Source organism: Tripterygium wilfordii, chromosome 13 (genome assembly GCF_013401445.1).
Source record: "Tripterygium wilfordii isolate XIE 37 chromosome 13, ASM1340144v1, whole genome shotgun sequence".
Taxonomy (NCBI): domain Eukaryota; kingdom Viridiplantae; phylum Streptophyta; class Magnoliopsida; order Celastrales; family Celastraceae; genus Tripterygium; species Tripterygium wilfordii.
Genome location: NC_052244.1, coordinates 1,485,043 through 1,507,639, shown reverse-complemented (window position 1 = coordinate 1,507,639; position 22,597 = coordinate 1,485,043). Strand labels below are relative to the sequence as shown.

At 39.1% G+C, this 22,597-nt stretch overlaps 6 protein-coding genes and 1 non-coding gene across 9 annotated transcripts; 3 read left to right on the top strand and 4 right to left on the bottom strand.

The window, feature by feature from the left end:
- The first annotated feature begins 1,175 nt into the window (after positions 1-1,175).
- On the top strand, positions 1,176-3,698 carry LOC120012120 (probable L-type lectin-domain containing receptor kinase S.5). Its single transcript, XM_038863399.1, has one exon. The coding sequence runs from the start codon at positions 1,465-1,467 to the stop codon at positions 3,457-3,459; it is 1,995 nt and encodes a 664-aa protein (XP_038719327.1). The 5' UTR covers positions 1,176-1,464; the 3' UTR covers positions 3,460-3,698.
- A 1,484-nt stretch (positions 3,699-5,182) lies between these two features.
- Positions 5,183-10,528, bottom strand: LOC120012784 (metal tolerance protein C2). 2 transcript variants are annotated; one of them, XM_038864278.1, is made up of 10 exons: positions 9,923-10,523; positions 9,103-9,211; positions 8,228-8,267; positions 7,630-7,706; positions 7,349-7,437; positions 6,997-7,066; positions 6,865-6,903; positions 6,575-6,725; positions 5,649-5,738; positions 5,183-5,550 (listed from the first exon to the last, which is right to left on the bottom strand). In XM_038864278.1, the coding sequence occupies exons 1-10, from the start codon at positions 10,338-10,340 to the stop codon at positions 5,452-5,454; spliced, it is 1,182 nt and encodes a 393-aa protein (XP_038720206.1). In that variant the 5' UTR covers positions 10,341-10,523; the 3' UTR covers positions 5,183-5,451. The 2 variants fall into 2 exon arrangements, with proteins under 2 accessions (XP_038720206.1, XP_038720207.1); XM_038864279.1 differs by lacking the exons at positions 5,183-5,550; positions 5,649-5,738 and adding an exon at positions 5,767-6,194 and having other exon boundaries at positions 6,485-6,725; positions 9,923-10,528.
- A 329-nt stretch (positions 10,529-10,857) lies between these two features.
- On the top strand, positions 10,858-14,559 carry LOC120012786 (nudix hydrolase 23, chloroplastic-like). 2 transcript variants are annotated; one of them, XM_038864280.1, is made up of 7 exons: positions 10,858-11,308; positions 11,829-11,960; positions 12,408-12,484; positions 12,610-12,745; positions 12,814-12,975; positions 13,070-13,128; positions 14,116-14,559. In XM_038864280.1, exons 1-7 carry the CDS (start codon positions 11,045-11,047, stop codon positions 14,174-14,176), a joined length of 891 nt encoding a protein of 296 aa, XP_038720208.1. In that variant the 5' UTR covers positions 10,858-11,044; the 3' UTR covers positions 14,177-14,559. The 2 variants fall into 2 exon arrangements, with proteins under 2 accessions (XP_038720208.1, XP_038720209.1); XM_038864281.1 differs by having other exon boundaries at positions 10,862-11,308; positions 12,835-12,975.
- A 159-nt stretch (positions 14,560-14,718) lies between these two features.
- LOC120012788 (late embryogenesis abundant protein 46-like) lies at positions 14,719-15,788 on the top strand. The gene has a single exon (XM_038864283.1). The coding sequence runs from the start codon at positions 15,112-15,114 to the stop codon at positions 15,622-15,624; it is 513 nt and encodes a 170-aa protein (XP_038720211.1). The 5' UTR covers positions 14,719-15,111; the 3' UTR covers positions 15,625-15,788.
- LOC120012787 (zinc finger CCCH domain-containing protein 31) lies at positions 15,762-19,226 on the bottom strand. The gene is made up of 3 exons (XM_038864282.1): positions 18,928-19,226; positions 17,778-17,838; positions 15,762-16,640 (listed from the first exon to the last, which is right to left on the bottom strand). The coding sequence occupies exons 1-3, from the start codon at positions 18,998-19,000 to the stop codon at positions 15,890-15,892; spliced, it is 885 nt and encodes a 294-aa protein (XP_038720210.1). The 5' UTR covers positions 19,001-19,226; the 3' UTR covers positions 15,762-15,889.
- A 185-nt stretch (positions 19,227-19,411) lies between these two features.
- On the bottom strand, positions 19,412-21,463 carry LOC120012783 (pentatricopeptide repeat-containing protein At3g21470). Its single transcript, XM_038864277.1, has one exon. It carries the CDS (start codon positions 21,068-21,070, stop codon positions 19,532-19,534), a length of 1,539 nt encoding a protein of 512 aa, XP_038720205.1. The 5' UTR covers positions 21,071-21,463; the 3' UTR covers positions 19,412-19,531.
- Positions 21,249-21,443, bottom strand: LOC120014004. Its single transcript, XR_005471535.1, has one exon. It is a non-coding gene; the product is annotated as a U2 spliceosomal RNA (small nuclear RNA).
- Positions 21,464-22,597: the final 1,134 nt, after the last annotated feature.

Here is a 22,597-nt window from a genome sequence, read left to right as displayed (position 1 = left end):
TTTTTCTGGTAGCAAACAAAGAGCTTATGACAACAACCTTTCTTGCATTGTTAAGTGCTTGGTAATGGTGTTTAAAACAAGGGTTAAATGTTTTCTGGTAGCAAACAAAGAGGTTAGGACAATAACCTTTTCTGCATTGTTATGTTTCTTATATTATACTCTAATCTCACATCGCTCGGAGAATACCAAGCAATGTGATTCATAAGAAAAGCCCAAGTATGTCTTAAAACAACAAGGCATTTTTTGGTCTCAAATACTGTTGGCTACGGTTGGGGGGAAAAAAAAGATCGTGCGAGTACGATGTATCTACAATGAACCGGTAAACTCAAAGCAGACAATATTATTGATTTGAGTGAGCTGGTATATGATAAAACCAACATGTGTAAATCATGCTGTTCTATTTAAAAAAATTTCAAGTCTTGCTTGACAATTGCTAATCAGACATTGTCCTGGCTTTGACAAAGCACCAGATTAATTGCCAAGTTATTATGGGCAGAAATGAATGGTGATCAACAGACTCAAACTCAAGCAATGAAAATTCTCTAGTCTTTGCTGTTGCAGGGATGGACTTCGAATTAATCAAGTTTTTAGATAACGTATCATATGTCACGTGCTTTAACCACTAAGCAAGTTCACATTAATCGGTTGACTTTTGGGTTCCTAATCTATGAAAACGATAAACAAGACTGCTTCTTGGGTCGATCTGTAAAATACACTAAAATCAGGGAAGGGGATTGGGCTTGAATTCGGGGTTGAGATTACATACGACCCAGCTCGCCAATTGAGCTACTACTCAGGACTCGTTCCGACGCTCATTTTAATTACTAGTTTTAAGTGGTATTCTTTTTGTAATAAAAATATCTCTCCCAACCTTTTATCCTCTTCTAGTTTACATAGTGTCTCCTCTGCACAGACGTTGAAATCTTCTTTGATCTGGAAAATTGATTGGTTATGGCTTATTTTAAGTCGTTACATAATTATGAAATTATTTAAAAAATCATGCCTTCATTCTGACAACAACCATGGACTTTGGATTAATACAAAAAGAAGAAGAAGAAGAAGAGTTGATTGTATTTTTCTGAAGATTCAGAACCATGGACTTTGTTCTATAAACTGAAGGTTTCGTCAACTTATATATGTAACAAGTACCCTAGCAATCACGGGTGGCCTGCCGTATTGTTTATTATATTTCATTGACATTAGGCCATGACATGAGCTTGATCTTGTTTTACAGATTCAAAGATTAAGGGGAAAAAAGACAAGTAGACAATTCAAATTCCTGGTTTGAAATAGATAGTCAATATCGTTACAATTGCATTGGCCCCATCCCCAGTATTTTCCAGGAAAGTTCTGTTTCTCTTCCACAAACTTTGAAAGTTCACTCCTTCATTGTCCTTTATAGAGCTCAACCTTGACAGAAATCATCACTTGATCCATCAAAAGTTTTCCTTTTCTGTTTGTTTGATGAGTATGCAACTTTTTCTCCCATTCAAAACTCTGGTGCTGGTGCTGGCCTTCCTTTTGGGTTGTGCTCTTTCACAAGGCCTTAGTACCAGTTACCAACGTTTCCAAGACCATGATGAGGCTGATTTCTTTCTAAACAACTCATACATAGTTCTCAATGCCATCCAGGTTACACCTGATGTTAGTGGAGCTTCGATCGCCAATATGTCCGGACGATCCTTACACAGAACTCAATTCAAGCTATGGAACAAGAGCAAAGGCAAAGGCATCACCAGAGCTTCTTTTAACACCACCTTCGTTATCAATATCAGTCCGCGGACCACCCCAGGAGGCGAAGGCTTGGCCTTTATAATGGCTGCAGATCACAATCTCCCTCAAAACAGTCAAGGACAATGGCTTGGGATAGTAAATGCCGACTCTAATGGATCTTCTAATGCCAACATAGTTGCAATAGAATTTGACACAAGGAAGAGCTACACCGAAGACTTAGATGGCAACCACGTTGGGCTTGATGTCAATAGCGTTTACTCAATCAAGCAGGTGTCGTTGGGTAACTTCGGTCTTAATCTTTCCGCTGGGAATGATACCTTGGTGAATGTTGTGTATGATGGCAAAAACATAACTGTTTTTGTTTCTTTGAGAGACGGGGATGGAGTCGTGAGCAGAACGAATCAAGCGTTTTCCGAGTCCATTGATCTCTCTGCCTATCTTCCACAGAATGTTTTTGTGGGATTTTCTGCTTCAACAAGCAATTTCACTGAATTGAATTGTGTGAAATCATGGGAGTTTCAAGGTTCTGATATAGGTGATGAGTCTCATAACCTTTTATGGGTCTATATCACAGTTCCACTGGTAACTATCATCTTACTGAGTATTGCTTTGTTCCTGTGGTGGAAGTTGAGATATGGGAAAAAGCAATTGGTAGATTCATATGAAAACGTAGAAGAAGAGATTAATGGCTCATCGATGGCTCCGCGGAAGTTCCAGTTGAAAGAACTTAAGAAGGCAACTGGGAATTTCAACCCCAAGAACAAGCTTGGGAAAGGAGGATTTGGGACAGTCTATAAGGGAACTTTGAATAACAAAGAGGTAGCTGTCAAAAGAATATCCAAGAAATCCACTCAAGGCAAGCAAGAATTCATTGCAGAAGTCAAAACAATAGGCAACCTTAATCACAAACATCTTGTGAAGTTGATTGGATGGTGCTATGAAAGCCATGAGTTCCTTCTTGTGTATGAGTTCATGCCAAATAGTAGCCTGGATAAGTACATATTCAGCAACCAAAACATCGGCGCGCAAGGTTCCATGTCTGCAATGAAGTGGGAAACAAGGGTAAGTGTGATACATGGAGTGGCACAGGCCTTAGACTATCTGCATAACGGCTGCAAGGATAGGGTACTTCATAGGGACATAAAGGCCAGCAACATAATGTTGGATTTAGCCTTCAATGCTAAGCTTGGAGATTTCGGTCTGGCTCGAACCATCCTGAAGACTGACCAGACTCACCATTCAACAAAAGAGATTGCAGGAACCCCAGGCTATATGGCTCCAGAGAGTATTCTTACAGGCAGAGCAACTGTTGAGACAGATGTTTATGCATTTGGGGTTCTAGTCATGGAAGTTGTTTGTGGAAGAAAACCTGGAAATCAAATCCTGGACAACGATTACAGCAGCGGGATTGCGAATTGGCTGTGGGAACTTTATGGCCATGGAAGGATTCTTGATGGGGTTGATCCCAAACTGGAAGAAGAATATGAAGTAGAAGAAGTGGAACGTATGCTTGTTCTGGGTTTGGGTTGCTGCCATCCAAATCCACACCATAGGCCCTCCATGAAAACTGTTCTGCAAGTCCTTAAAGGAGAAGCAGCTCCACCAAATATGCCAACAAACAGGCCTCTTTTTGTGTGGCCAGCCATGCCTCCATCCTTCAATGACTCTGAGAACTCTCTGGCTGGAGGACAACTCACTCCATTTTCGGAGATCCATGGGAGATGATATATATAGCTTCAGGTACTTAAATCAAGCAGAATTATGTTCTGATATATAGCTAGTAAATTCAAAAATGTTGTAATTTTCTGTAACTATAGGTAGAGCATTGTATCTGGGTGGCATGTTTCTGCAAATTTTGGTTCATGTCAACAGATTCAAGCTGAGTATCATGTTAGAAATCAAAGATGTTATGTTGTAATCCTAGTTAGCTAGCATAGTACTTTGAAACCTGTGTGGTTGCTACATATGCCTGTAAATAATATTCAATACAATTTTATCTTTTTTGGTTAGAAATCTCAACCCAAAAACGTAACAGATATTGTACATTATGAGTCACGAACTCTCATCAATTTGTTCTCCTCAGCCTCCTTCATTAGTTCTTAGACCAAAAAATTGTGTCTGTTGTGTAAGAAGAATTGAACATTTATTTATATATCACTCGATTAGTTATGTCAATCTACTATAAGATATTATTACTTTTTTCAACACTTATTGAGAATCTACATCTCTGTGAATCATATATGAATTCCAACAAATCAATACCGTACGTATATGATCATCATTTTTTGTTTGTTGGAACTTTTTGCCATTTTTTTCAAACAATTTGGATCTACTGATAGCAACATAAAAGAATACATTACAGGGAAGACACTCAACTCCACCAATAGTACAATTTAAATTCTTTTAAAAAAAATAGAAGATAACATTTGATCACATCAAATGACAATAGATGCGTTCAAGAGCAATATCTTTGTACTCATATGCTGAGTTTTGACCCAACTTACATTGTTTTCAAGTGAAAACTTCTAAATATGTTGTTTTAACGGTTCGAGTTTAAACTCATAATAAATGTCAAAACGACAAACTTGTATGGTGTTTTTATTGATTACCCAAAATATTAAAAATGAATAAAAATTCTTTTCAATGAAATTATTATATAAAAATCTTTCAACTTCAGCTCACATTTTCCTCAATACAATATGTTCTTATCCATCATTTTGTGTTTATAAAAATGATTGACTTGGTCAGATGATGTCAATTCCAAAGAGTTTCCTTGTTGGTTCTGAGCCGAGGATGTGTGATCATCAATTCAACATGTATATGATATCAATAGACAATAGCGCTAGACATCCATAGAACAAACATCCACAAAGCCTCCATAACATATGTGACAGTCCACATAAGCAAAGTGATATTGCAATTTCAAAAAGATTTGAAATTCAAAAATTACTTTTGTTATGTCTCTTTATCATGTCTCTCCAACATACCCCGTCCTCTCGACCCATCCCCTAATTCAAGCTGAGTATCATGTTAGAAATCAAAGAGGTTCTGTTGTGATCCTAGTTAGCTAGAATAATGCTCAGAAACCTGTGTGATTTCTATATGTCTGTAAATAATAGATTTCAATACAATTTCCTTGTCATTTCAATTCTATATTAGGTGCAACAATGCCCTTATTCAACATCAACATCTCTATGAATTATGTATGAATTCCTTACGGCCCGAGTTTATATTCATATCATATGTCCAAAGGACAAACTTGTGTAATGTCGTTATCGATTACCTAAAACAATCAAGTAGGTCAAACAAATTAACTAAAAATGGATAGAAATCCTTTTCAATGAAATTATTATATAAAAACCTTTCAATTTCAGGGCACATTTTCCTCAATACAATATATTCCTCAAAAGAGTTTCCCTCTTGATTCTAAGCCGAGGATGCGTGATCATCACTTCAAATCCCACCTCTTAATTTTTTATGAACTATCTAAATAAGAGATATCGAAGGAAACTCGAAATCCCTCAATCCAAACACACTCTAAATCTCTAGATTAATTATTTTGTTCTAACAAAAACGTTTCTGATTGAATTTGATATTGTCAACATGGAAGATTAAATACTAACGAATCCCCAAATAATTAAAAAAGAAAAAGAAGAAGCTCTGTTGCAAAGCTACAGAGGACTACAAATAAAAGGGGGAAAACAAGGAACATGAAGCTCAATCAGACTCTGTTTGCACTGTCAATTCCTGAATGCCCAAATCATGGTACAAACTATGCACAAATTGGAGTATGGGCTGATCATCCGTCCCCTTTACCTGCAGTGTCAACAATCGAATTTAACCGATGAATAACACCTCAAATAGCGACGCTGTCCCTACAATGCAGGATAACCTAGAGTTTCTCAACAATGTACCTGAATTGAGAGTGAGCCAACAACATGACCGGGCACCAACTCCCAAAAGCGAGCTTCAGAAACGTCAGTAACATCTTCACGGGCAGTGATCTAAATTAACAGATTACAGTTTTAGAATACGATACAAGAAAGCAATCAAGTGAAGAAGGTCTATATTTGTGAGGCACGGACTATTTGTTGCATAAATAGCAACAGATCGCCTCAAAAACAGGGCTGAAGATGGTCATATACATACAGCTAATGGCAGTGAAAGCATGGAAGAGTAGGTATGTATCATGGTTGCCAAAATTCAGAGAGGAGATAGAAATACTATTGCACCCTCCATTTGAAATTTCCTTCTAGGACATTGACAGGATTGGTGGTGAGTTATTATTAGCAAGGCAGCAGAGCCAGAAGTACTCTCAACTCATGGCATTGAAACTACAGAATCTATTTGAGGTTGTGAGACAAGGGGCAGGAGCAACTTCTGATATTTTAGACGTGAAAAGAAACGGGAAGGGAGGAGAGTGTGGTACAATGCAAGCATTCCTGCTCTCTTTCGTTTATTTTTTTTTTTGATTAGGGAACCTACAGACACGTCTTGCGGGCTTTGCCCTACGCGACGGCCCAGAGTAAACCCTAACCCAGCCCGCCACCCCACTAGACGGTCTGGGCTTTAAGTCAAGGCCGAGGCCCAGGTGGGATATAACTCCAGTGGACTAGCATGCTAGCGCTTCGTTCCCCGTTGGAATCGAACCCCTTCCCTCCACATGCACGCGCGAGCACGCACAGTTGAGTGTGGAGACCGAGTGATCGACCAACGAGGCTATACCACTTTCGTTCTCTCTTTCGTTTATTCCCAGACAGAGAGAATAAAAACCCTTTTCTTAATATTTAAAAACAGAGATTAAAAACTTCAAATATCCAAGGGGGAAAAACAAAATCACCTGTCTCAAGCATTTGGTCATTGCTGAAGGTGGAATGCTTGGTGGCGACATTTGAAGCAAGATTCCTCCAGTTGTTTTAAAGAGTGGCATGACAAGCATAAAGACTGCAACTGAAACTAGCCCTAAACACAAAACTTCAGCATTCTCAACCCTGCAAACAGGAGAAAAGGAGTTATATACAGAAGAAAATCTGCAGAAGGCAAAGAGCAGAGAGGGGGTTGAGAAGAGGATGGAGGCATATCCATGATGGAGGATTCTACAACTATATTCAACGTGGAAGCAATTATTACCCGAGCGAAAGAAACCAGGATGCCAATATCAAGCCTGCACTGAAAGACAATAAGATGACAACAGCTTAAGTACATATCCACAAGTAAATATAATACGAAAATCCAGAGGGCAAGAAAGAGTATATATCACACCTACGAATGGAATCTGCAAGAACATGCAAGCAAACAGAGTGGTAATTCATATCTTCTGCTTTTCTGTAGACTGCAGATGAGATAGACATAAGAATGGCAATAACAAAGTCCCCAAAGAAGAAAGATGTTATTCTTGTTCAGACATGGTGCAGGAGGGGTCTAAAATACCTGACAGACAAAAGTTCATATGTGGTGCGCCACTTCCAAAATCACACAGTACCAATTTCAAACGTATAAAAGGGGAACTAAGCAAGTGGATAAATTGCATTTTCAACTAGACACTTGTATAAACATTCTCATCAGACTCCAACTCAAATCATGATCCTAAAGCATCAAGATCCACATTACTCACCAAGATTGATTCGAGCATAGTTCCTGAAAAACCAAACTCCAATAACATTCACCAGCAGATTTGTCACCGCTGAAAAAATCAAATAATGCCTACACGGAGAATCAATGTCATAAATAGGCAAAAATTTATACAATACAAGGGCAACAAAGAAAGAATCAATTACTTGTAATGTAACAAACCAACCAATATCATGTAATAAGCACTCTTATTTAAGATGTCTTGTGCCATTTGAATACATTAAATTCATTATTTTGCTTATCCAATCTATGGGCCCAACTTACTTGTGTTCAGATTCATCTTGTATGAATGCATGAAGTGCTTCCACAGCTAAGGAGAATGACATGAACAAAAGAAACAGCTGTCTACACATGCAGCCAAATCAAGAAAGTGAGATATTAGTTTAAACATGCCAAATTATATAGAGTGGCAACGAAATAGAACACATGGAACCAAAAAAAGACTAGACACTAATAAAACTTAATCACGTATGTCCCAAAGAGAACGATGGAAGTAAAACATCCCGACACTTGCAAAAAAAAGGTAAACAACTCCCCAGAGGGACCAGACAAGATGTATGCAGACCTTACCCCCACATATCTGTGGAGAGGTTGTTCCCCTGAATTGAACATGTCACCTCTAGGGTACACCCCTGCAACTCTACCACTAGATCACATGTTCGTGTGTTCTTTAAAATAACTCTCATGCAAAAGACTCCCATAGTGGGTGGGATTGGGGACAAACATGATGTACACAGACCTTACACCCACATCCTGACACTTGTAATAAAAAATATATATGTTTCACTATGTAGTCACTAATTTTTCCTTCACAAATGAAATTATGAAAAACACACAAAAGCAAGAAATATTATATACTTACAGCATTGGTAAAAGCAGACAAAACTTCAAGCCTTTTGTACCTGAAATGAGGGAAAATTACAAGGCTTACTACTCAAAACATTGCAGCAATTGCGACACAAGCAAGCAAACTTTTTTTTGCTAAGTCTCAACCAAGTAATCAACAACTCTTACATGAATAATGTAACTAAGAACAGTATTGTCTGCAAGCCACTTTCACCGAGGAAATTTTTCTTGAAACTAAATATTTTGTTTTCTTTTTTTCTTTCATGGGCTCACCAGCCCATGCAATGGCAACTAATGCATTTCCAAACAACATCTAGCCTATACATTGGATATTACTTCTAACCTAAATTATGAGCGTTCCTGGAATTATTGGGGACTTAAATACTTTCTTGCACGTACAATGGGTTTTGAGATATTGTCCCTAGCATGTTGTTTACCATAAATTGGTCCTGACCAAGGCAAAAAGATGGTCCTAGAAATCTTATGGGGACAAAGATTGCAAGAACATTTTTTTCTTGCCTTACAAAATAAGGGAAAAATAAAGAAAAGTGTTTTAGATAGTATGAAAATAGTACCATCAAGCAATGACAAGTAGCAGAGAAACAACCTGATGTTGCTAACCATGCACGATAACTGCTTAAATAGGGAATATTCTGAGTTATGGCATTTGAAGATATGGGATGACTTTTGACAAGAATCCATCATGGGAATTATAAGGCTCAAACACAATTTCCATTAAACTAATAAACAGATCCTTATTCATGATTAATTTCAAGATCTGTTGATATGCAAAAGTAGCATGATCTCTGGAAAAAGAGAATGTCATCCTAAATAATTTTCAAGTAATCATAATGACTACATTCTAGTGCTTCAAAGAGATAATGAGCTAACCCATAAGTGTAGACATGATCAGACTTCTTCCGAGAGGCAGCCATTGTGAACAAAGAAAACGTTAAGATGCCACAGCCAAACGTCAAATGAAATGCATCAGATACCAAACCTGAAAAACTCGTCAACAACCAAAAATTATACCACAATAAAAAAGTCATGAAAAACACAACAAGTCATGAAAAACAAGAGCTGCAATATATATCAATGTATATAGGCTTTAATTTAATTGAAGGAAGCAATTTGAAACTCGATATTTCTAATCGACCCGCACCAGTTAGGGCCAAGTAAAGAATGTTTAAGAACACAACAAATCATTATCTGCTGTAGCTTTATCTATAAAACCACACAATACATGCAAATATTTTTCAAACAAATTAGAGTTAATGTTGAATATGTAAGCGAACAATTCGTGGCAATCCATCTGATTTTTTAAGCATCTAACAAATACATCAAATTATGATTCCTACATTCCATAAACTATTTTTGGGTTGCACGGAAAGAAAGAAATGACAGGGCTTTCGAGGGAAAAGAAACCTATTTGGAGCTATCAGAGAGATTGTTTTACTCATTATGTACTTGGCTTTAGTGATAGGTCCCAATTGATGAGAGATTACTTTTATATGCAGAGGATCTTCATTCTAGTAGATAAAGCTAGTTGTGCTGGCATTCCTTAGCGCCTCTTCTAACAAAATGTTATATTTTTTCAGCTAAACAAATTACAAGACACTGAATGGTAGTGATGCAAGAGTTGTCGGAGATTAGACATTAAGAACATGAAACAGCAACATAAAAAAGTCCAAGAGAAGTGTCACAGTCTTACCAATACGTCCAGTGAAGAGACCTATTGCCAATTCCGCAGTGGAATACGCCACATTAAGGGAAATCAATGCAAACAGCTTCTTCATCGACTTATTCCCCGTCCTAATAACCTGAAAAATTGACAAAACAGATAATTTCTCCACCGACCCTTTCCGTCCCCCAAAAGCCTTATCATTCTCGTCGAATGAATAAACCCCTGCAGGCATATCAATGCTTGAAACAGTCCTCGAAAGGAGAGGTTTTGTGAATTCGTTTGAGATGATCGAAATCGGCGTGTGTGGCTCTTGTGATTGATGAAACGATGGTTGGCGGGAATACGCGTATCGCCGATCGCTAGTGCCGAACCCAAAATCGCCATTCCTCGGGGTCATGGACTCCCCTTCTTGTAGAGAATAATTGAATGAATTTCTATTCTCCATGTGATTACAACGACCGAGAATCAACTCGAAGCGGAAAGAATCCTAATTTCTGGTATGAGAAATCCCTAATTCCGATCTGGGATCAGGACTTCGAACTGAATCTCATTGTGATTTCTAACGGACACTTTTCCAAATAGAAAGTCTGCGGAGCAGGTCAAGTAAACGGGAGTTGGCGAGGCGGCTTTCTACTATCAGGAATGATACGCGTCGTTTTACCATTAAATCTGCGCGTGGTCCTACGATTCGCCCCGTCATCGACTCTACAGTCTACTCTAGTTCTTTGATTCGTTCGCTGTGGATCACTTCTTAGCCCATGAAGTGGAGAAATGGGCTGCATCTATCCAATGGGCCTAGTCCATTCCCATCCACGTCTTCCAAATGCGGCCCGTGGGCAAATATATGGGCTCTAGCCCACAAACTTAGAATTCTATCTGGTACGATCATTTTAGAGTAAATATGTGCAACTGAGCACGTGGCGAAGATATTGGTTCTTATCTGTATCGACCAACCTGAAATGAAGTCAATGAAGAAGTAGGACAAATGACTGACACAAAACGCGAAGTAATTTCTACTGTCGAAACTCGAATTCCCAATTTCGCTCGCGAATCCGATTCTGCTTCGGTTTCTTCGGATAATTTCGTTGTTCTTTGATTGTAATCTTTTGATGATTTTCATCAAGAATTCGAGTTTACATATGACATAGAATGCTCAAGACGATACAGATGCTGGCTTCGTCATCTGGGTTCGCGGCTTCTCGGTGGAGAAAACCTCATCAAAACTCTTTCATCTCTATCTCCAACTACTCGCTATCGTATCCTGCTTGTGGAACAAGAAGACCCATCAACCCTTCTTTGTCCTTGCCTGCCATTTCGACCCGTAGGACTCGGTTTTACAAGGCGACTCGAGCACAATCAACCATGTACGAGTCAAATATGGATAATTCATCTCCAGTTGCTGTCCGAATTTCTGTGAGTTTCTTATAATGGTATCTTGGATCTTGGATGGGTTTTGGTTTTGATTTGAGTCGATTCTTTAATTTCTTGATAATGTGCCGAAATTGTTTCAGTAGAAGCATTTAGTTTGTTGATATGCAGTGTTTGATATCGTTGGAAATGTCTGTGCACCAGTTGATTTAAGCTTCTTCTTACATTGTGTCGAATGGTTGCCTGACCAATGACATCAGGGCAATAGGAGGGTTACTCTGGTGGCTACATTCATGTTCACATATGTGATTCCTATTTACTTCCATGGACACATAAATAAATGCTTTTACTTTCTTGATAACTCTTTGAACCATTGTCTTTCCTGTGTCTATTCTTTGTAGTGCCGGTGAAAGATTCACAGGGGAATTGAAAAAGCATGTAGCTTGTATTCTTGATTAATTGTTCTTATACTCCAATGATCTCACAACTTATGATTACATCACTCCATATTTTATTAATATTTTATAAATCATTCATTGGGATGGTAAATTATGTTATTATGCAGGCGGACATTCGTAAGATCAATTTCTGTCAATGGTGTGGTGGTCCAACAAAGCATGAAATTCCTGATGGTGAGGAGAAGATGAGAGCTATTTGCACTCTCTGTGGAAAAATTACTTATCAAAACCCAAAAATGGTATGGTTGGTAATTTATGGTCCACATTTTATGAACTTCCCATTGATTTGAATGAGAGAAAATCTCGTGCTTCTAAATAAAAGTTCATTTGACAGTTGAACTATTTGAGTGGCGACAGCTGATATTGACTATCATAATGTAGAAAGCTATTTTGTTTGTGTTGGACAGTATTTTCTGTTTATTTTTATAGTTTCTAATCTTTAAAAAAGATCTCTTGCGTCAAATAAACAAGTTTCTCATTCAAAGATATTTGGTATTAACCATCATAATTCTTAATAATTTTTGATCATTGCTTTTTTATACTGCTTTGTCTATGAAAATTTTCATACTTCTTATGCTTTAGAAATTTCTCTATTTATTTGCATGTTGTTCAAAGGTAGAATGATTAGTTTATCATTAACGAGATATTATTGGGGTTAAAGATTGATGTCAAACTGATACTTACAGGTTGTGGGATGCCTAATTGAACATGATAACAAGGTCCTGCTTTGCAAGCGGAATATTCAACCATCTTATGGTCTTTGGTATGTATATATTATGCTTGGACTTTTTTTTTTTAAATCTAAAAGAGAACCACTGTATAGTGGATTTTCTTGTTAAATTTAAAGCTCACCACAAACAATTTGGTAATTTGGTGGTGTTGAGATAGGACTCTTCCTGCTGGTTATTTGGAAAATGGGGAGTCAGCTGCAGAAGGGGCAATGAGGGAAACCTGGGAGGAAGCACGTGCAGAAGTGGAGGTTCTGTCGCCCTTTGCTCAATTGGACATCCCTCTTATCGGCCAAGTAAGGAAGAGCTGCTTCAGCTTAATCTTATGATTTGTTTTTTAGCCGTTGAAGATATTTGTTTATAGGTTTATCCCTTTCTGGAGCAGACTTACATCATTTTCTTAGCAAGGCTGAAGAAGCCCGTCTTCTCACCAGGTCCAGAGTCATTAGAATGCCGTCTTTTTGCCCTTGAGGATATACCTTTTGATTCTTTGGCATTCTCGTCAATGTTGGTCACCTTAAATTTGGTAGGAGCCTACCTTGCACCATAATTCATAAGAATGTCTTCTTCTTTTTTTATGTGCTGATACGTGTAGTTGTTGCTTCTTCTTAATGTTTCAGTATGTTGAGGATTTGAAGACTGGAAGATTGAAGTTTCACTATGGTACTATCAATAAAAGGTATGTACTTGTTTTTCAATTGGAATTCTGTATATTTACAGTAAGGAGGAGTTCAAAATCTTTTCTTGCATTGATAATTTTAGAGCTGGAAAAGAAGCCTCTTTTTCTTACTCTGCTGCGGTTATGAAAACTGGCAGAATTTAAAAAGTTACTCGTATGGTTAAGGATGAAATATAGAGAAGTAATCATATCATGTTTCGTCCCAAATATTTGAGATTGTAAAGATAATCTTGTCATGCCATCCGGGTGTTAAATTAACCCTATTGCAAAACATTTTAATAACTCAGTGATGGTGATGCTCCTTTGTCTGTAACTGAATCTAGTTTTTCGACATAGCTGTCATACTGGATGATTTACTCAGGGTTTGAAATCCTGATTATATCATAAAACCTATTGCTGTTTTTTGTTTTTGGGGTTTACTGCCTAAATACATTACGCCTACGTCCATAACTCCGAGCCATCTTCTCTTATTTGCTTGTTCCATAATGATTTTTCATTTGTTGAAGAACTGATAGTAAGTCCACTACATGACAGTTTATGACATAGCAAAGTGCAGAGCTGTGGATAAAGCTGCAAATTGCCTGTAATCATTAACTTTGTTTGCTAAGATGGAAAAGAGGAAGGATTGATAGTGTTAAGGAAAAGATGGGTTTAGTAGGAAAGAAAAGTCCAGCCCCAAACCCCAACCAACAAAGTTCTAGCATAAATACTTTATTTAAATACTGTAGGTAGCATAAAACTGACAAAATAAAATGGTTTGTTCTATAGTTATACCCTTCATTCGTTTTCCTCCTTTCAACAAGAACACTAGGAGACCCTCTCACTTCCCCCACTTTTTCCCATCGTTATCAAACAATCTTCCCATCCGTTAATGGTTTGCAGTTGCTAAATTCATTTAGCTTTTATGATTGTGAGAATGAATAAATATTTTGGCTTAGCTTATTAGTGTAATTTGATTCTCTTCAAAATTCAAAATGTTGTTGGCAGGCCCGGGACAAGCCCTTCAGATATTCGTGCCTATACCCTCGACTACCACTTGCAGTCTTGACTTGAAAATATATCCAAAATGCAGATCGTGATCCTTGATCGCTGGGATTGAATTTGTTTCGCGTATTCTTTTTCTTTCCATCTGTGGAGGTTGAGGTTCAGGTTGCTGCCTGCGATACCACTTGGTAGGGTCTATCAAGTAGTGACTATTTGGAAACAGCAGTCTCCAATATGTTCAGTTGGGGGTAGGGTCTATCAAGTAGTGACTATTTGGAAACAGCGGTCTCTAATATGTTCAGTTAGGGGCCGTTTCTCGTATTTTCTTCGCGGTTTATATGCCGTCCCCCTGTATCTCTGTTTGTTAACCAAATAGAAGAGCAAAAGAATGTATGGAAACCATTTGTTCATTTTGCCTTGATGTATGTAACCATTTGTCATTGAAAAGGTCTGGTGTTCTCATCTCATGCTGGTTTCAACTTTCAGACTTATGGTGTTCTTACACACTCCAGATTCAGCTTTCCAGCATGAAATTTTTAATCAGCTTGTTTAAAAACGGGCTTTGTGGGCTTGTTTAGCTCAATGTATTTTGGTCCATTCGATTTACCACTTCTGTGGGCTAGGCTAGTAGGCCTGATGGTGCTGAAGACATTGGGCCGGATCGATAGCTACCTTGAGAGAGGGCTGAATCAGTGAGCTTCTTCACCCAACAAAATCCGAAGAGAACGAGTCCGATAGAGACGAGATGATGACACGTGTAAAAACTGCTAATCCGACACGTACTTTTTTGTAACTGCAAGTATCTTATCGTTCCAGAGTCTTTTGAGACGTGGCAAAAGCACGTGTCAGAAACAGCATTAAAGGAGCGTCCACGTATGCTCTTCAACGACACGTGTCATTCCTGCAGAAACCATGTAAACGTCTATATAAGTAACGGACTGGACTGTTATCGCAACGATCATCCATCGAATCGTTGTTACACAGTACTTGCGAAACAAAATGCAGAACATCAAGGAGACAGCAGCTAACGTGGCGGCCTCAGCCAAGTCGGGCATGGAGAAAGCCAAGGCCACGGCCCAAGAGAAGGTGGAGACGACGACGGCCCACGACCCATTGCAGAAAGAAATGGCAACCCAGAAGAAAGATGAGAGGATTATGGAAGCAGAACTGAACAAGCAGGAGGCGCGTACACATAACGCGGCAGTTAAACATGGGGCTCAGACCCATGGCCACACGGGCATGACGACAAGTGGTGCCGGAGGGTACACGACCGGTGCACCAGGAACAACAACGTACTCTACGAGTGGGGTCCATGGACAGGGAACCGGGGCCCACCAGATGTCTGCCCTTCCTGGTCATGGAACTGGACAGCCCCATGGGCAGGTGACCGAGGGCGTGGTGGGATCGCACCCAATTGGGACCAACACTGGCACGGGTGGAACCACGGCTCATAACACTGGAGTTGGCGGCACCGGTGCGACTGGCTATGGGACTGGTGGTTCTTACAGTTGAGCTCTACAGACTTCAGTGTCATTGTTGGATAAGCCGAGTGTTGTAGGGGAGGCGTCTCTTGCTGGAATTACTTGTTTCTTTTCTTTGTCCTCACCTTCGTGAGGAGGGTGTGTTGGTATCTGTTGTTGTCACTCATCTTAAATAAAAGCAGTTCAATTATGTAACACATGAGATGGCTCACTCAGTCGCATTACACAGCCAACACTCGAAACAAAGATATCTCCCATACCTTGCACAAAATACTACCCTTTTTAACTGGGAAAAGTCAGATTACTGGTTTCCTCAACTCAGCAGCACCATGTGCGAAGTGGCATCTATCCCCAAAGGTGCAAGACCCTTTGGTAAAATTATCACAAATCTTCGTCTTATAGTTGCTTCCCCGATGAGCAGGGGCCCCAGGTCCTCCACCACCTTTCGCATGGCCAGCCTGTGGACCAAGGTTCATTATTAGCTCACTCACCATTGCACCAGCTTCCTGTACCTGTGCAAACGACCCCTCAAGCACAATGTTCCTCTTATTAGGATCCGTCTCATCCTCATGGATAAAAAGCTTAACCCCTGTTTGGCGACAGATCTGTTTTGAATTCACACCACCTTTACCAATGATGGCGCCGGCAACTGAGGCATCTATACTGATCTTTGCAGTGGATGAAGCACCGAAGCTGGCAGCAGGACCGGAGGGCGGGGGTTCCATCCTACCTCCCATGCGACCAGGAACGTTTCCCATATGAGGGTCTTCATGAGATGGAGCAGCAGGCTTGCCAAGTTCCCATTCACCATGAGCAAAGTGGCACTTGTCACCAAACTTGCAGCCTTCAGCCGTATTGTACTTGTTGCACATTCGACTTTTAACACTGAGATTTGATGAACCATTTGGCATGGCTGGTGGGGCTGCCATATTTCTAGGCGCGGAAGGTATTGTGGGACCTAAATTCATCATCTGGGCAACGGCATTATAACCTCCAGGAACATAGTGCAGGAAGTGACAGCTCTCGCCAAATGGGCAGCCAGTGGTACTGCAGTTAATACCAAAAAACCTAATAAGATACTGAAAACCTATAATCATACTACCAAGGTAAACAACCAAATCAAAGACATCATATTTTTGACAACATTTGAGATTGCTGGAATATTTAGCAATACATTTACGGGTGATCAAAAATGGGAACAACCTCATTACTACACAACAGATACTAAAATGCTCCACAGGCAATAACGAAGCACTTTCAAAGATGTCAATGCCACACTATCAATGAATTGTTATAGATCTACTGGAAGAATGCAGTAAGCCCATTTGGTGGAGGACGAACGGAGGAGGAATATTACAAGGATTTTTTTGCCATCACTTTTATGCACCGAGTGCTGTTTCCGTTTTCCAAAAATTAAGTCACAAATGAAACAATCACAGAAACACCAAAATTTCCTTTTGTGAAAGCTAAAAAAAAAACCGTATCAAAGTCAAAATGAGTTCACGAAAAAAGACATGAGGAAAGCTGAAGAAACAGTCTCACTCAAAATTTAAAAAGAACCAACAGAACTTAATCACACGACCCTTCCCCTCAATTAGAACACCATGAATACTTGAAATCGACTAAAACAAAAAAATAAAAAAAGAATTAGATTGCATTACTTATAGTCAGACCACATACCTGAAACCCATTCATAACTTCAAAACAAAAGCAATTAATGAACATCTTACCGATTTAGAAGGATGTGTTTAATAGATATAACAGTTCCCATGCAAATTCATCATACTTCAATAGGTTGTCTTGTTTACAACATACCATTGGAATCACAAAAGATGTGACAAATCCATTCTGAAAATCATCACTGTTTTCTGTCATACTCAATTAGCAGTGGCCGTTACAAAATATGATGAATCTCATTGTAAATCCCTTTCATGCAAATTAGTCTCTGGAAAATAATAATATTTAGTTCTTTAAGAAATGATTAACCTCTTACATAGCATTAATTAACTTGATTTGGCCAAGCACAGTATGTACCTGTATAACAACTATGAACTGCCGCTTCATTAGTACCATTGCATATTTTAGTGTGAGATACAAATTAAATTATTAATCCTTAAACAGCTTAATAATAAATTAGTAACAAAATAAAGTTCAACATATTATTAGGTAGGAAAAGATTTGAACCTGAAAAATTTGGTGCATGGCTTCGATTTGGTTCCTACACCAGTTGATAAGAACTCCATTTCTGTTGCAAAACATCATTACTAGTTTTCAGTTAAAAATATTTGTGAATTCTTGATCTTATTACTCTAGTACCTCTCAAAATCCTTAGAACTAGTTAATACAGAAAAAAGAATGTTTTTAAGGCCAAATACAATAGTTAAAACAAGGTTTATGCAAAACTTAACTACTTCCTTATCTCCATATTCCATGGTTTGTATATTAAACAAGAAGGTTGATTCCACTCAACAGCGAAACAAGAGAAAAGGGAAAGTTCAAAAACTTATAAGCTATCCGGTAACAGTAGTAGACACATGTTTTGCCATTGTATTTTTTTGTTCAATAAAGAGAGGCACTGCCTGGTACTTTATAAAATTAGGCTCGTAGAAGCAGACAGCTAATCCTCAACCACAATTATCTATTCTACGAAGAAGCAACCCTAAATCAGAGGCACTTCAGAGCAGGAAAAAAAACACTACAGGGCAAGCCTACACTAAATGAAAAAACATAGGGACATGATTTGTCAAGAGGTCAAGCTCCTCATCACTCTGTCCTATAGTCATAGAACAACCAAATAAAAAAACACTCAATTAATATGATTTTCTAAGGTGATCTCTAAATATGAGAAAAATTCCATCTTTTCTTCTCATCTGGGTAGAAGAGGGGCATGGTAAACTATGCTATAAGGTCCCAATTTAGAAGGTCACTCGAAAGGAAACACACTGCATCCAAAATTTCTACAGCATCCAAAACTGCTTCAACAAGAAGAACTTCGATAAGCAACTAACCATAAAAGAGACCGCATGCAAAGAAACAGAAACGAAACACCATCAACAATCAATACATGTTAATACAGCATATTAACAAATACAACAAAAGAATTTACCGCAAAGCAAAAAAAAAAAAAAACAAAAAACGATTCAATGATTACGTTAACACGCTGGTAAACTTAAAATCAACATAGCATTCTCTAGAAACCAACCCTAACTATTGATCTTGGGAGCCAAATGAGTAAACAACGCGAATTCCACGCATACGACAAGTTCAAATAGAAAAGCAAGTAAAACAAAATCAAAACCCTAACTTCAGCTGAAGGAGATGATAAAGCACGAACCTTGCTTAGATCTCTTGAAGCCGCCATTAACGTTGAATCCACCTCCATTCCTACCTCTCTTCCGAGCATCCATTGACTCGTTCAATGTATAAATGTCTCCTCACAAATCCAGATCTAAAACGAACCAAGATTTGAAAAGACAAAAATCAAAGAATCTATACAAATCTTCGGCACCTCGGATATTCAAAACAATAATGAAGTGAAGAGATAGGACCGAAAACCCTAACAGTATCAGCGAAAAAACCTTAACCCTAGACAGAAGGGTTTTGGAGGCAGAGACCAGAGAGAAGAAGGAAGCCGATTGGCCTACAAAGAAAAGAGTGGGAATTTCTGAAGGTGGAGTTATTTTATCTATAAAATGAGTTTTAATTTAATTACTTAATAATTGGACGAATTGGTAATTAGCGTTTAATTTTTTGAGTGGGATTCCCGCGCGCTGATGGAGACACTCATCTACCTATTTAGATTTTTTGACATAAATTTAATTGATCAATCCATCGTTTGATTCAATTTTATAGATAAATTTTTAGAGCGCTATTCGAATCTCCAAGGAGATTTAAATTCTAACACATGAATCTCCAATGGAGCCATGGTACGTTGTGGTTCAGAAAGTGGGGCTAATAAGCGAACTTGAGCCAGGGATCTTTCGAACCCCTTTGTTTGACATGGTCATCCTCATCCTTTCAGCCTTTTCCCATCTGGCAGAAGCAGCATATATATTTGAAAGAAGCACATGATGTGATTCACAGCTGCCTGAACTCCTACTTCCATCCGCACCAACTTCTTTCATAACTCTTCTTACCATTTCTGTACCCAAGTGAATTTGGCAAGCTCCCAATAGAGTCCCCCAAACTGCATGATTCGGTTCAATTGGCATTGTTTTGATTAAAGCATAAGCCTCTTCTAATCTTCCTGCACGTCCCAAAAGATCGACCGAGCAACCATAATGCTTGATGCCAGCCACTATTGCATATGACTTCATCTTGTGGAATATCTTTAGCCCTTCATCTACCAAACCGCCATGTACACAGGCTGAGAGAACAGAAAGAAATGTGAGCTCATCAGGCTTCACATTTGAATCTTCCATTCTTCTGAAAAATTCAAGAGCCTCTTCGCTTTCTCCATGGCTGGCACTTCCTGTGATCATAGAATTCCAGCTGGCTGTGTTTCTGTCCTTCATCCCTTCAAAGAGTGACCTTGCAGAGGTTAAATCCCCACACTTAGCATACATGTCAATCAATGCAGTTAGAACAAACTCGTTGAGCTTAAGCCTCTTATAATGTATCATCTGGTGAATTTTTGTACCATTGTCCAAATCTCCTAAATGAGCACAGGCAGATAATAAACTTGCAACAGTAACCTCATCTGGCTCAAACCCCTCGGCTTGCATTCGACCAAATGCTTCCAGAGCTGCCTCACAAAATCCATTTTGCGTATACCCACAAATAAGAGAATTCCAAATCACCAAGTTTCTCGTTGGAATCCGATCAAAAATAACCCTGGCTTGCTCAACTTCACCTCTTTTGCAATACCCAGAAATCATCGAAGACCAGACAAAGAAATTCTTTTCTGGCATCTTTTCAAAAAGTTCCCTGGCAGCCTCCATTTCTCCTTTGGTCGCATGCCCATCAATCATCACTGTCCAAGTCACCACATTCTTCAAATCAGTAGGAACACAATCAAACATACATCTAGCGTTGACAATATCACCATTGATTGCAAGCCCATAGACCATCTCATTCCAAGTGACGACAGTTCTTTCTGGCATTTGCTCAAACAAAATTGAAGCGGATTTCATATCCCCATTACAAACATACCCACCAATCATGGCATTCCAAGATACCACATTTCTCTTAGGCATACTATCAAACACTTGTCGTGAGGCTACTATGTCACCACATTTGGCATACATGTCAAGCATGGAGGTCGCAGCCACCACATCAAAATCAGCCCCAAATTTAACAGATTCAGCGTGTAAAGCTCTCCCGGTATTAACAACAGAAAGAGAAGCACAAGCCTTGAAAACCAAAGGAACCAAACCAAAAATGTAAAGTCCGTCATGGCGAATCCGAGAATAGGTGGCAAGAGCTTCTGCGGGTAAATTCCGAGAGATGTAGCTCCTCATGATACCATGCCAATTCATGGTAGTGTGGGGCTTTGGAAACAAACTAGACCTAGCACAAATTGATTTAACTCCACAGCCCTCCCCGAGTCGAGCGAGGAACTAAGACAATAATCAAGCCGAGAATCAATTTAACCCAATCCAATGGAACCCATTGACTAAAAAACCAAGAGAGAAGATAATAATTGGACTGACATTGGAGGGGTGTGCCAGCCCAAACTGTAGTGCAACGTTTAGGCGACGCGCGAAGGCCCCAGTAGCAAGCTACTGCGTTAGGCCTTCCCCTTTAAAAAATTTATTTAATATCATGTGGGTCGATGACCCACGTATCAGATATTAAACTGATAAGAACAGATACTACACTTGATCTTAGCCAAAAGGCCGAGAAAGGTATGCTTTGTAACTAGGTTTCTCTGTGATTTTATATCTTGTTTCCTTGTTATTGTCTCCTCCTTTACCGATGTGGGATAATGAAACAGAACAAGGTTTAAACTGTAGGCGCCACGCAAGACGCAAGACACAAAACACACTTCCTCTCCACCAATTCCAGTCCCGCCGTGAACGTGTACTGCAGATTTGTTAATTTGTTGATTAAGATAACCACAAATGATTTGATCCCATTATTCCATCTGATGGTGGCTCCGCATATGGAAAATTGTTGTATTGTGCCCTTAACTTTACTCACGAATACGAAGATTTTCATTGACATGCTAATCAGCCAACAAGAGAAGTTCATATGCTAGTCCCAGGAACCCTGGATTAGAACAGATCACTGATGAATAAATACAACCCCTGCTTGCCTGTTTTTTGAGAGGGAAGGGCTGTGAGAATGAGACTCTGTATCTTCTGATGGGGTTGCATGTACAGTACAGATCAATGGCAGCATGAAAAAGGCATTGAGTAATAAATGGATCTTTCTCCCCACCTCAAAAGGAAGGAAAACCAGAATTAGAAACAGAATAGGTCATCAAGATCATCGCCATTTTGCTGGTTATTTGATGCCACTTTCCCTCGCTCAGAATGCAATTCAGTCACCCAACTCTGAAACCATCAGCTCTCGCTTAATGACTGGCACAACAAAATTACCCTGTTCTACCATCCCAATCATGACAATACAACCCTCGCCTGTTTCCAAAACTACTGGTACCATAGGTTTCATAAAAATTCGTTCCAGTTCTCCGTTGATCACCCATTTGAGAACGGCTGTTCGCCATCTATAATGATGCAAAAACAAAAGAAAATGATCATCAGAGAAGAAGTAACAATAGACCATAACCACTTAACCAGGCAATAAATGAAAACTTATATAAACATATATATTACCACTGTCACCATCAGAAGCATCTGCAAGCCTTGCAATAGCATTGATAAGTGTCTGTTCTTGCTCCTGCATCACAAAAAGCAGTCAAGTTGCAACACCGTTGTAGTGGCCAAAAATCGTCACATGACTCAACTCAATACCGGACGGTCAACGTAATACAGGATGGTCAACGTATTAGAATACGGTCAACACAATATGGGACGACCAACGCCAGATCCATACCTAAC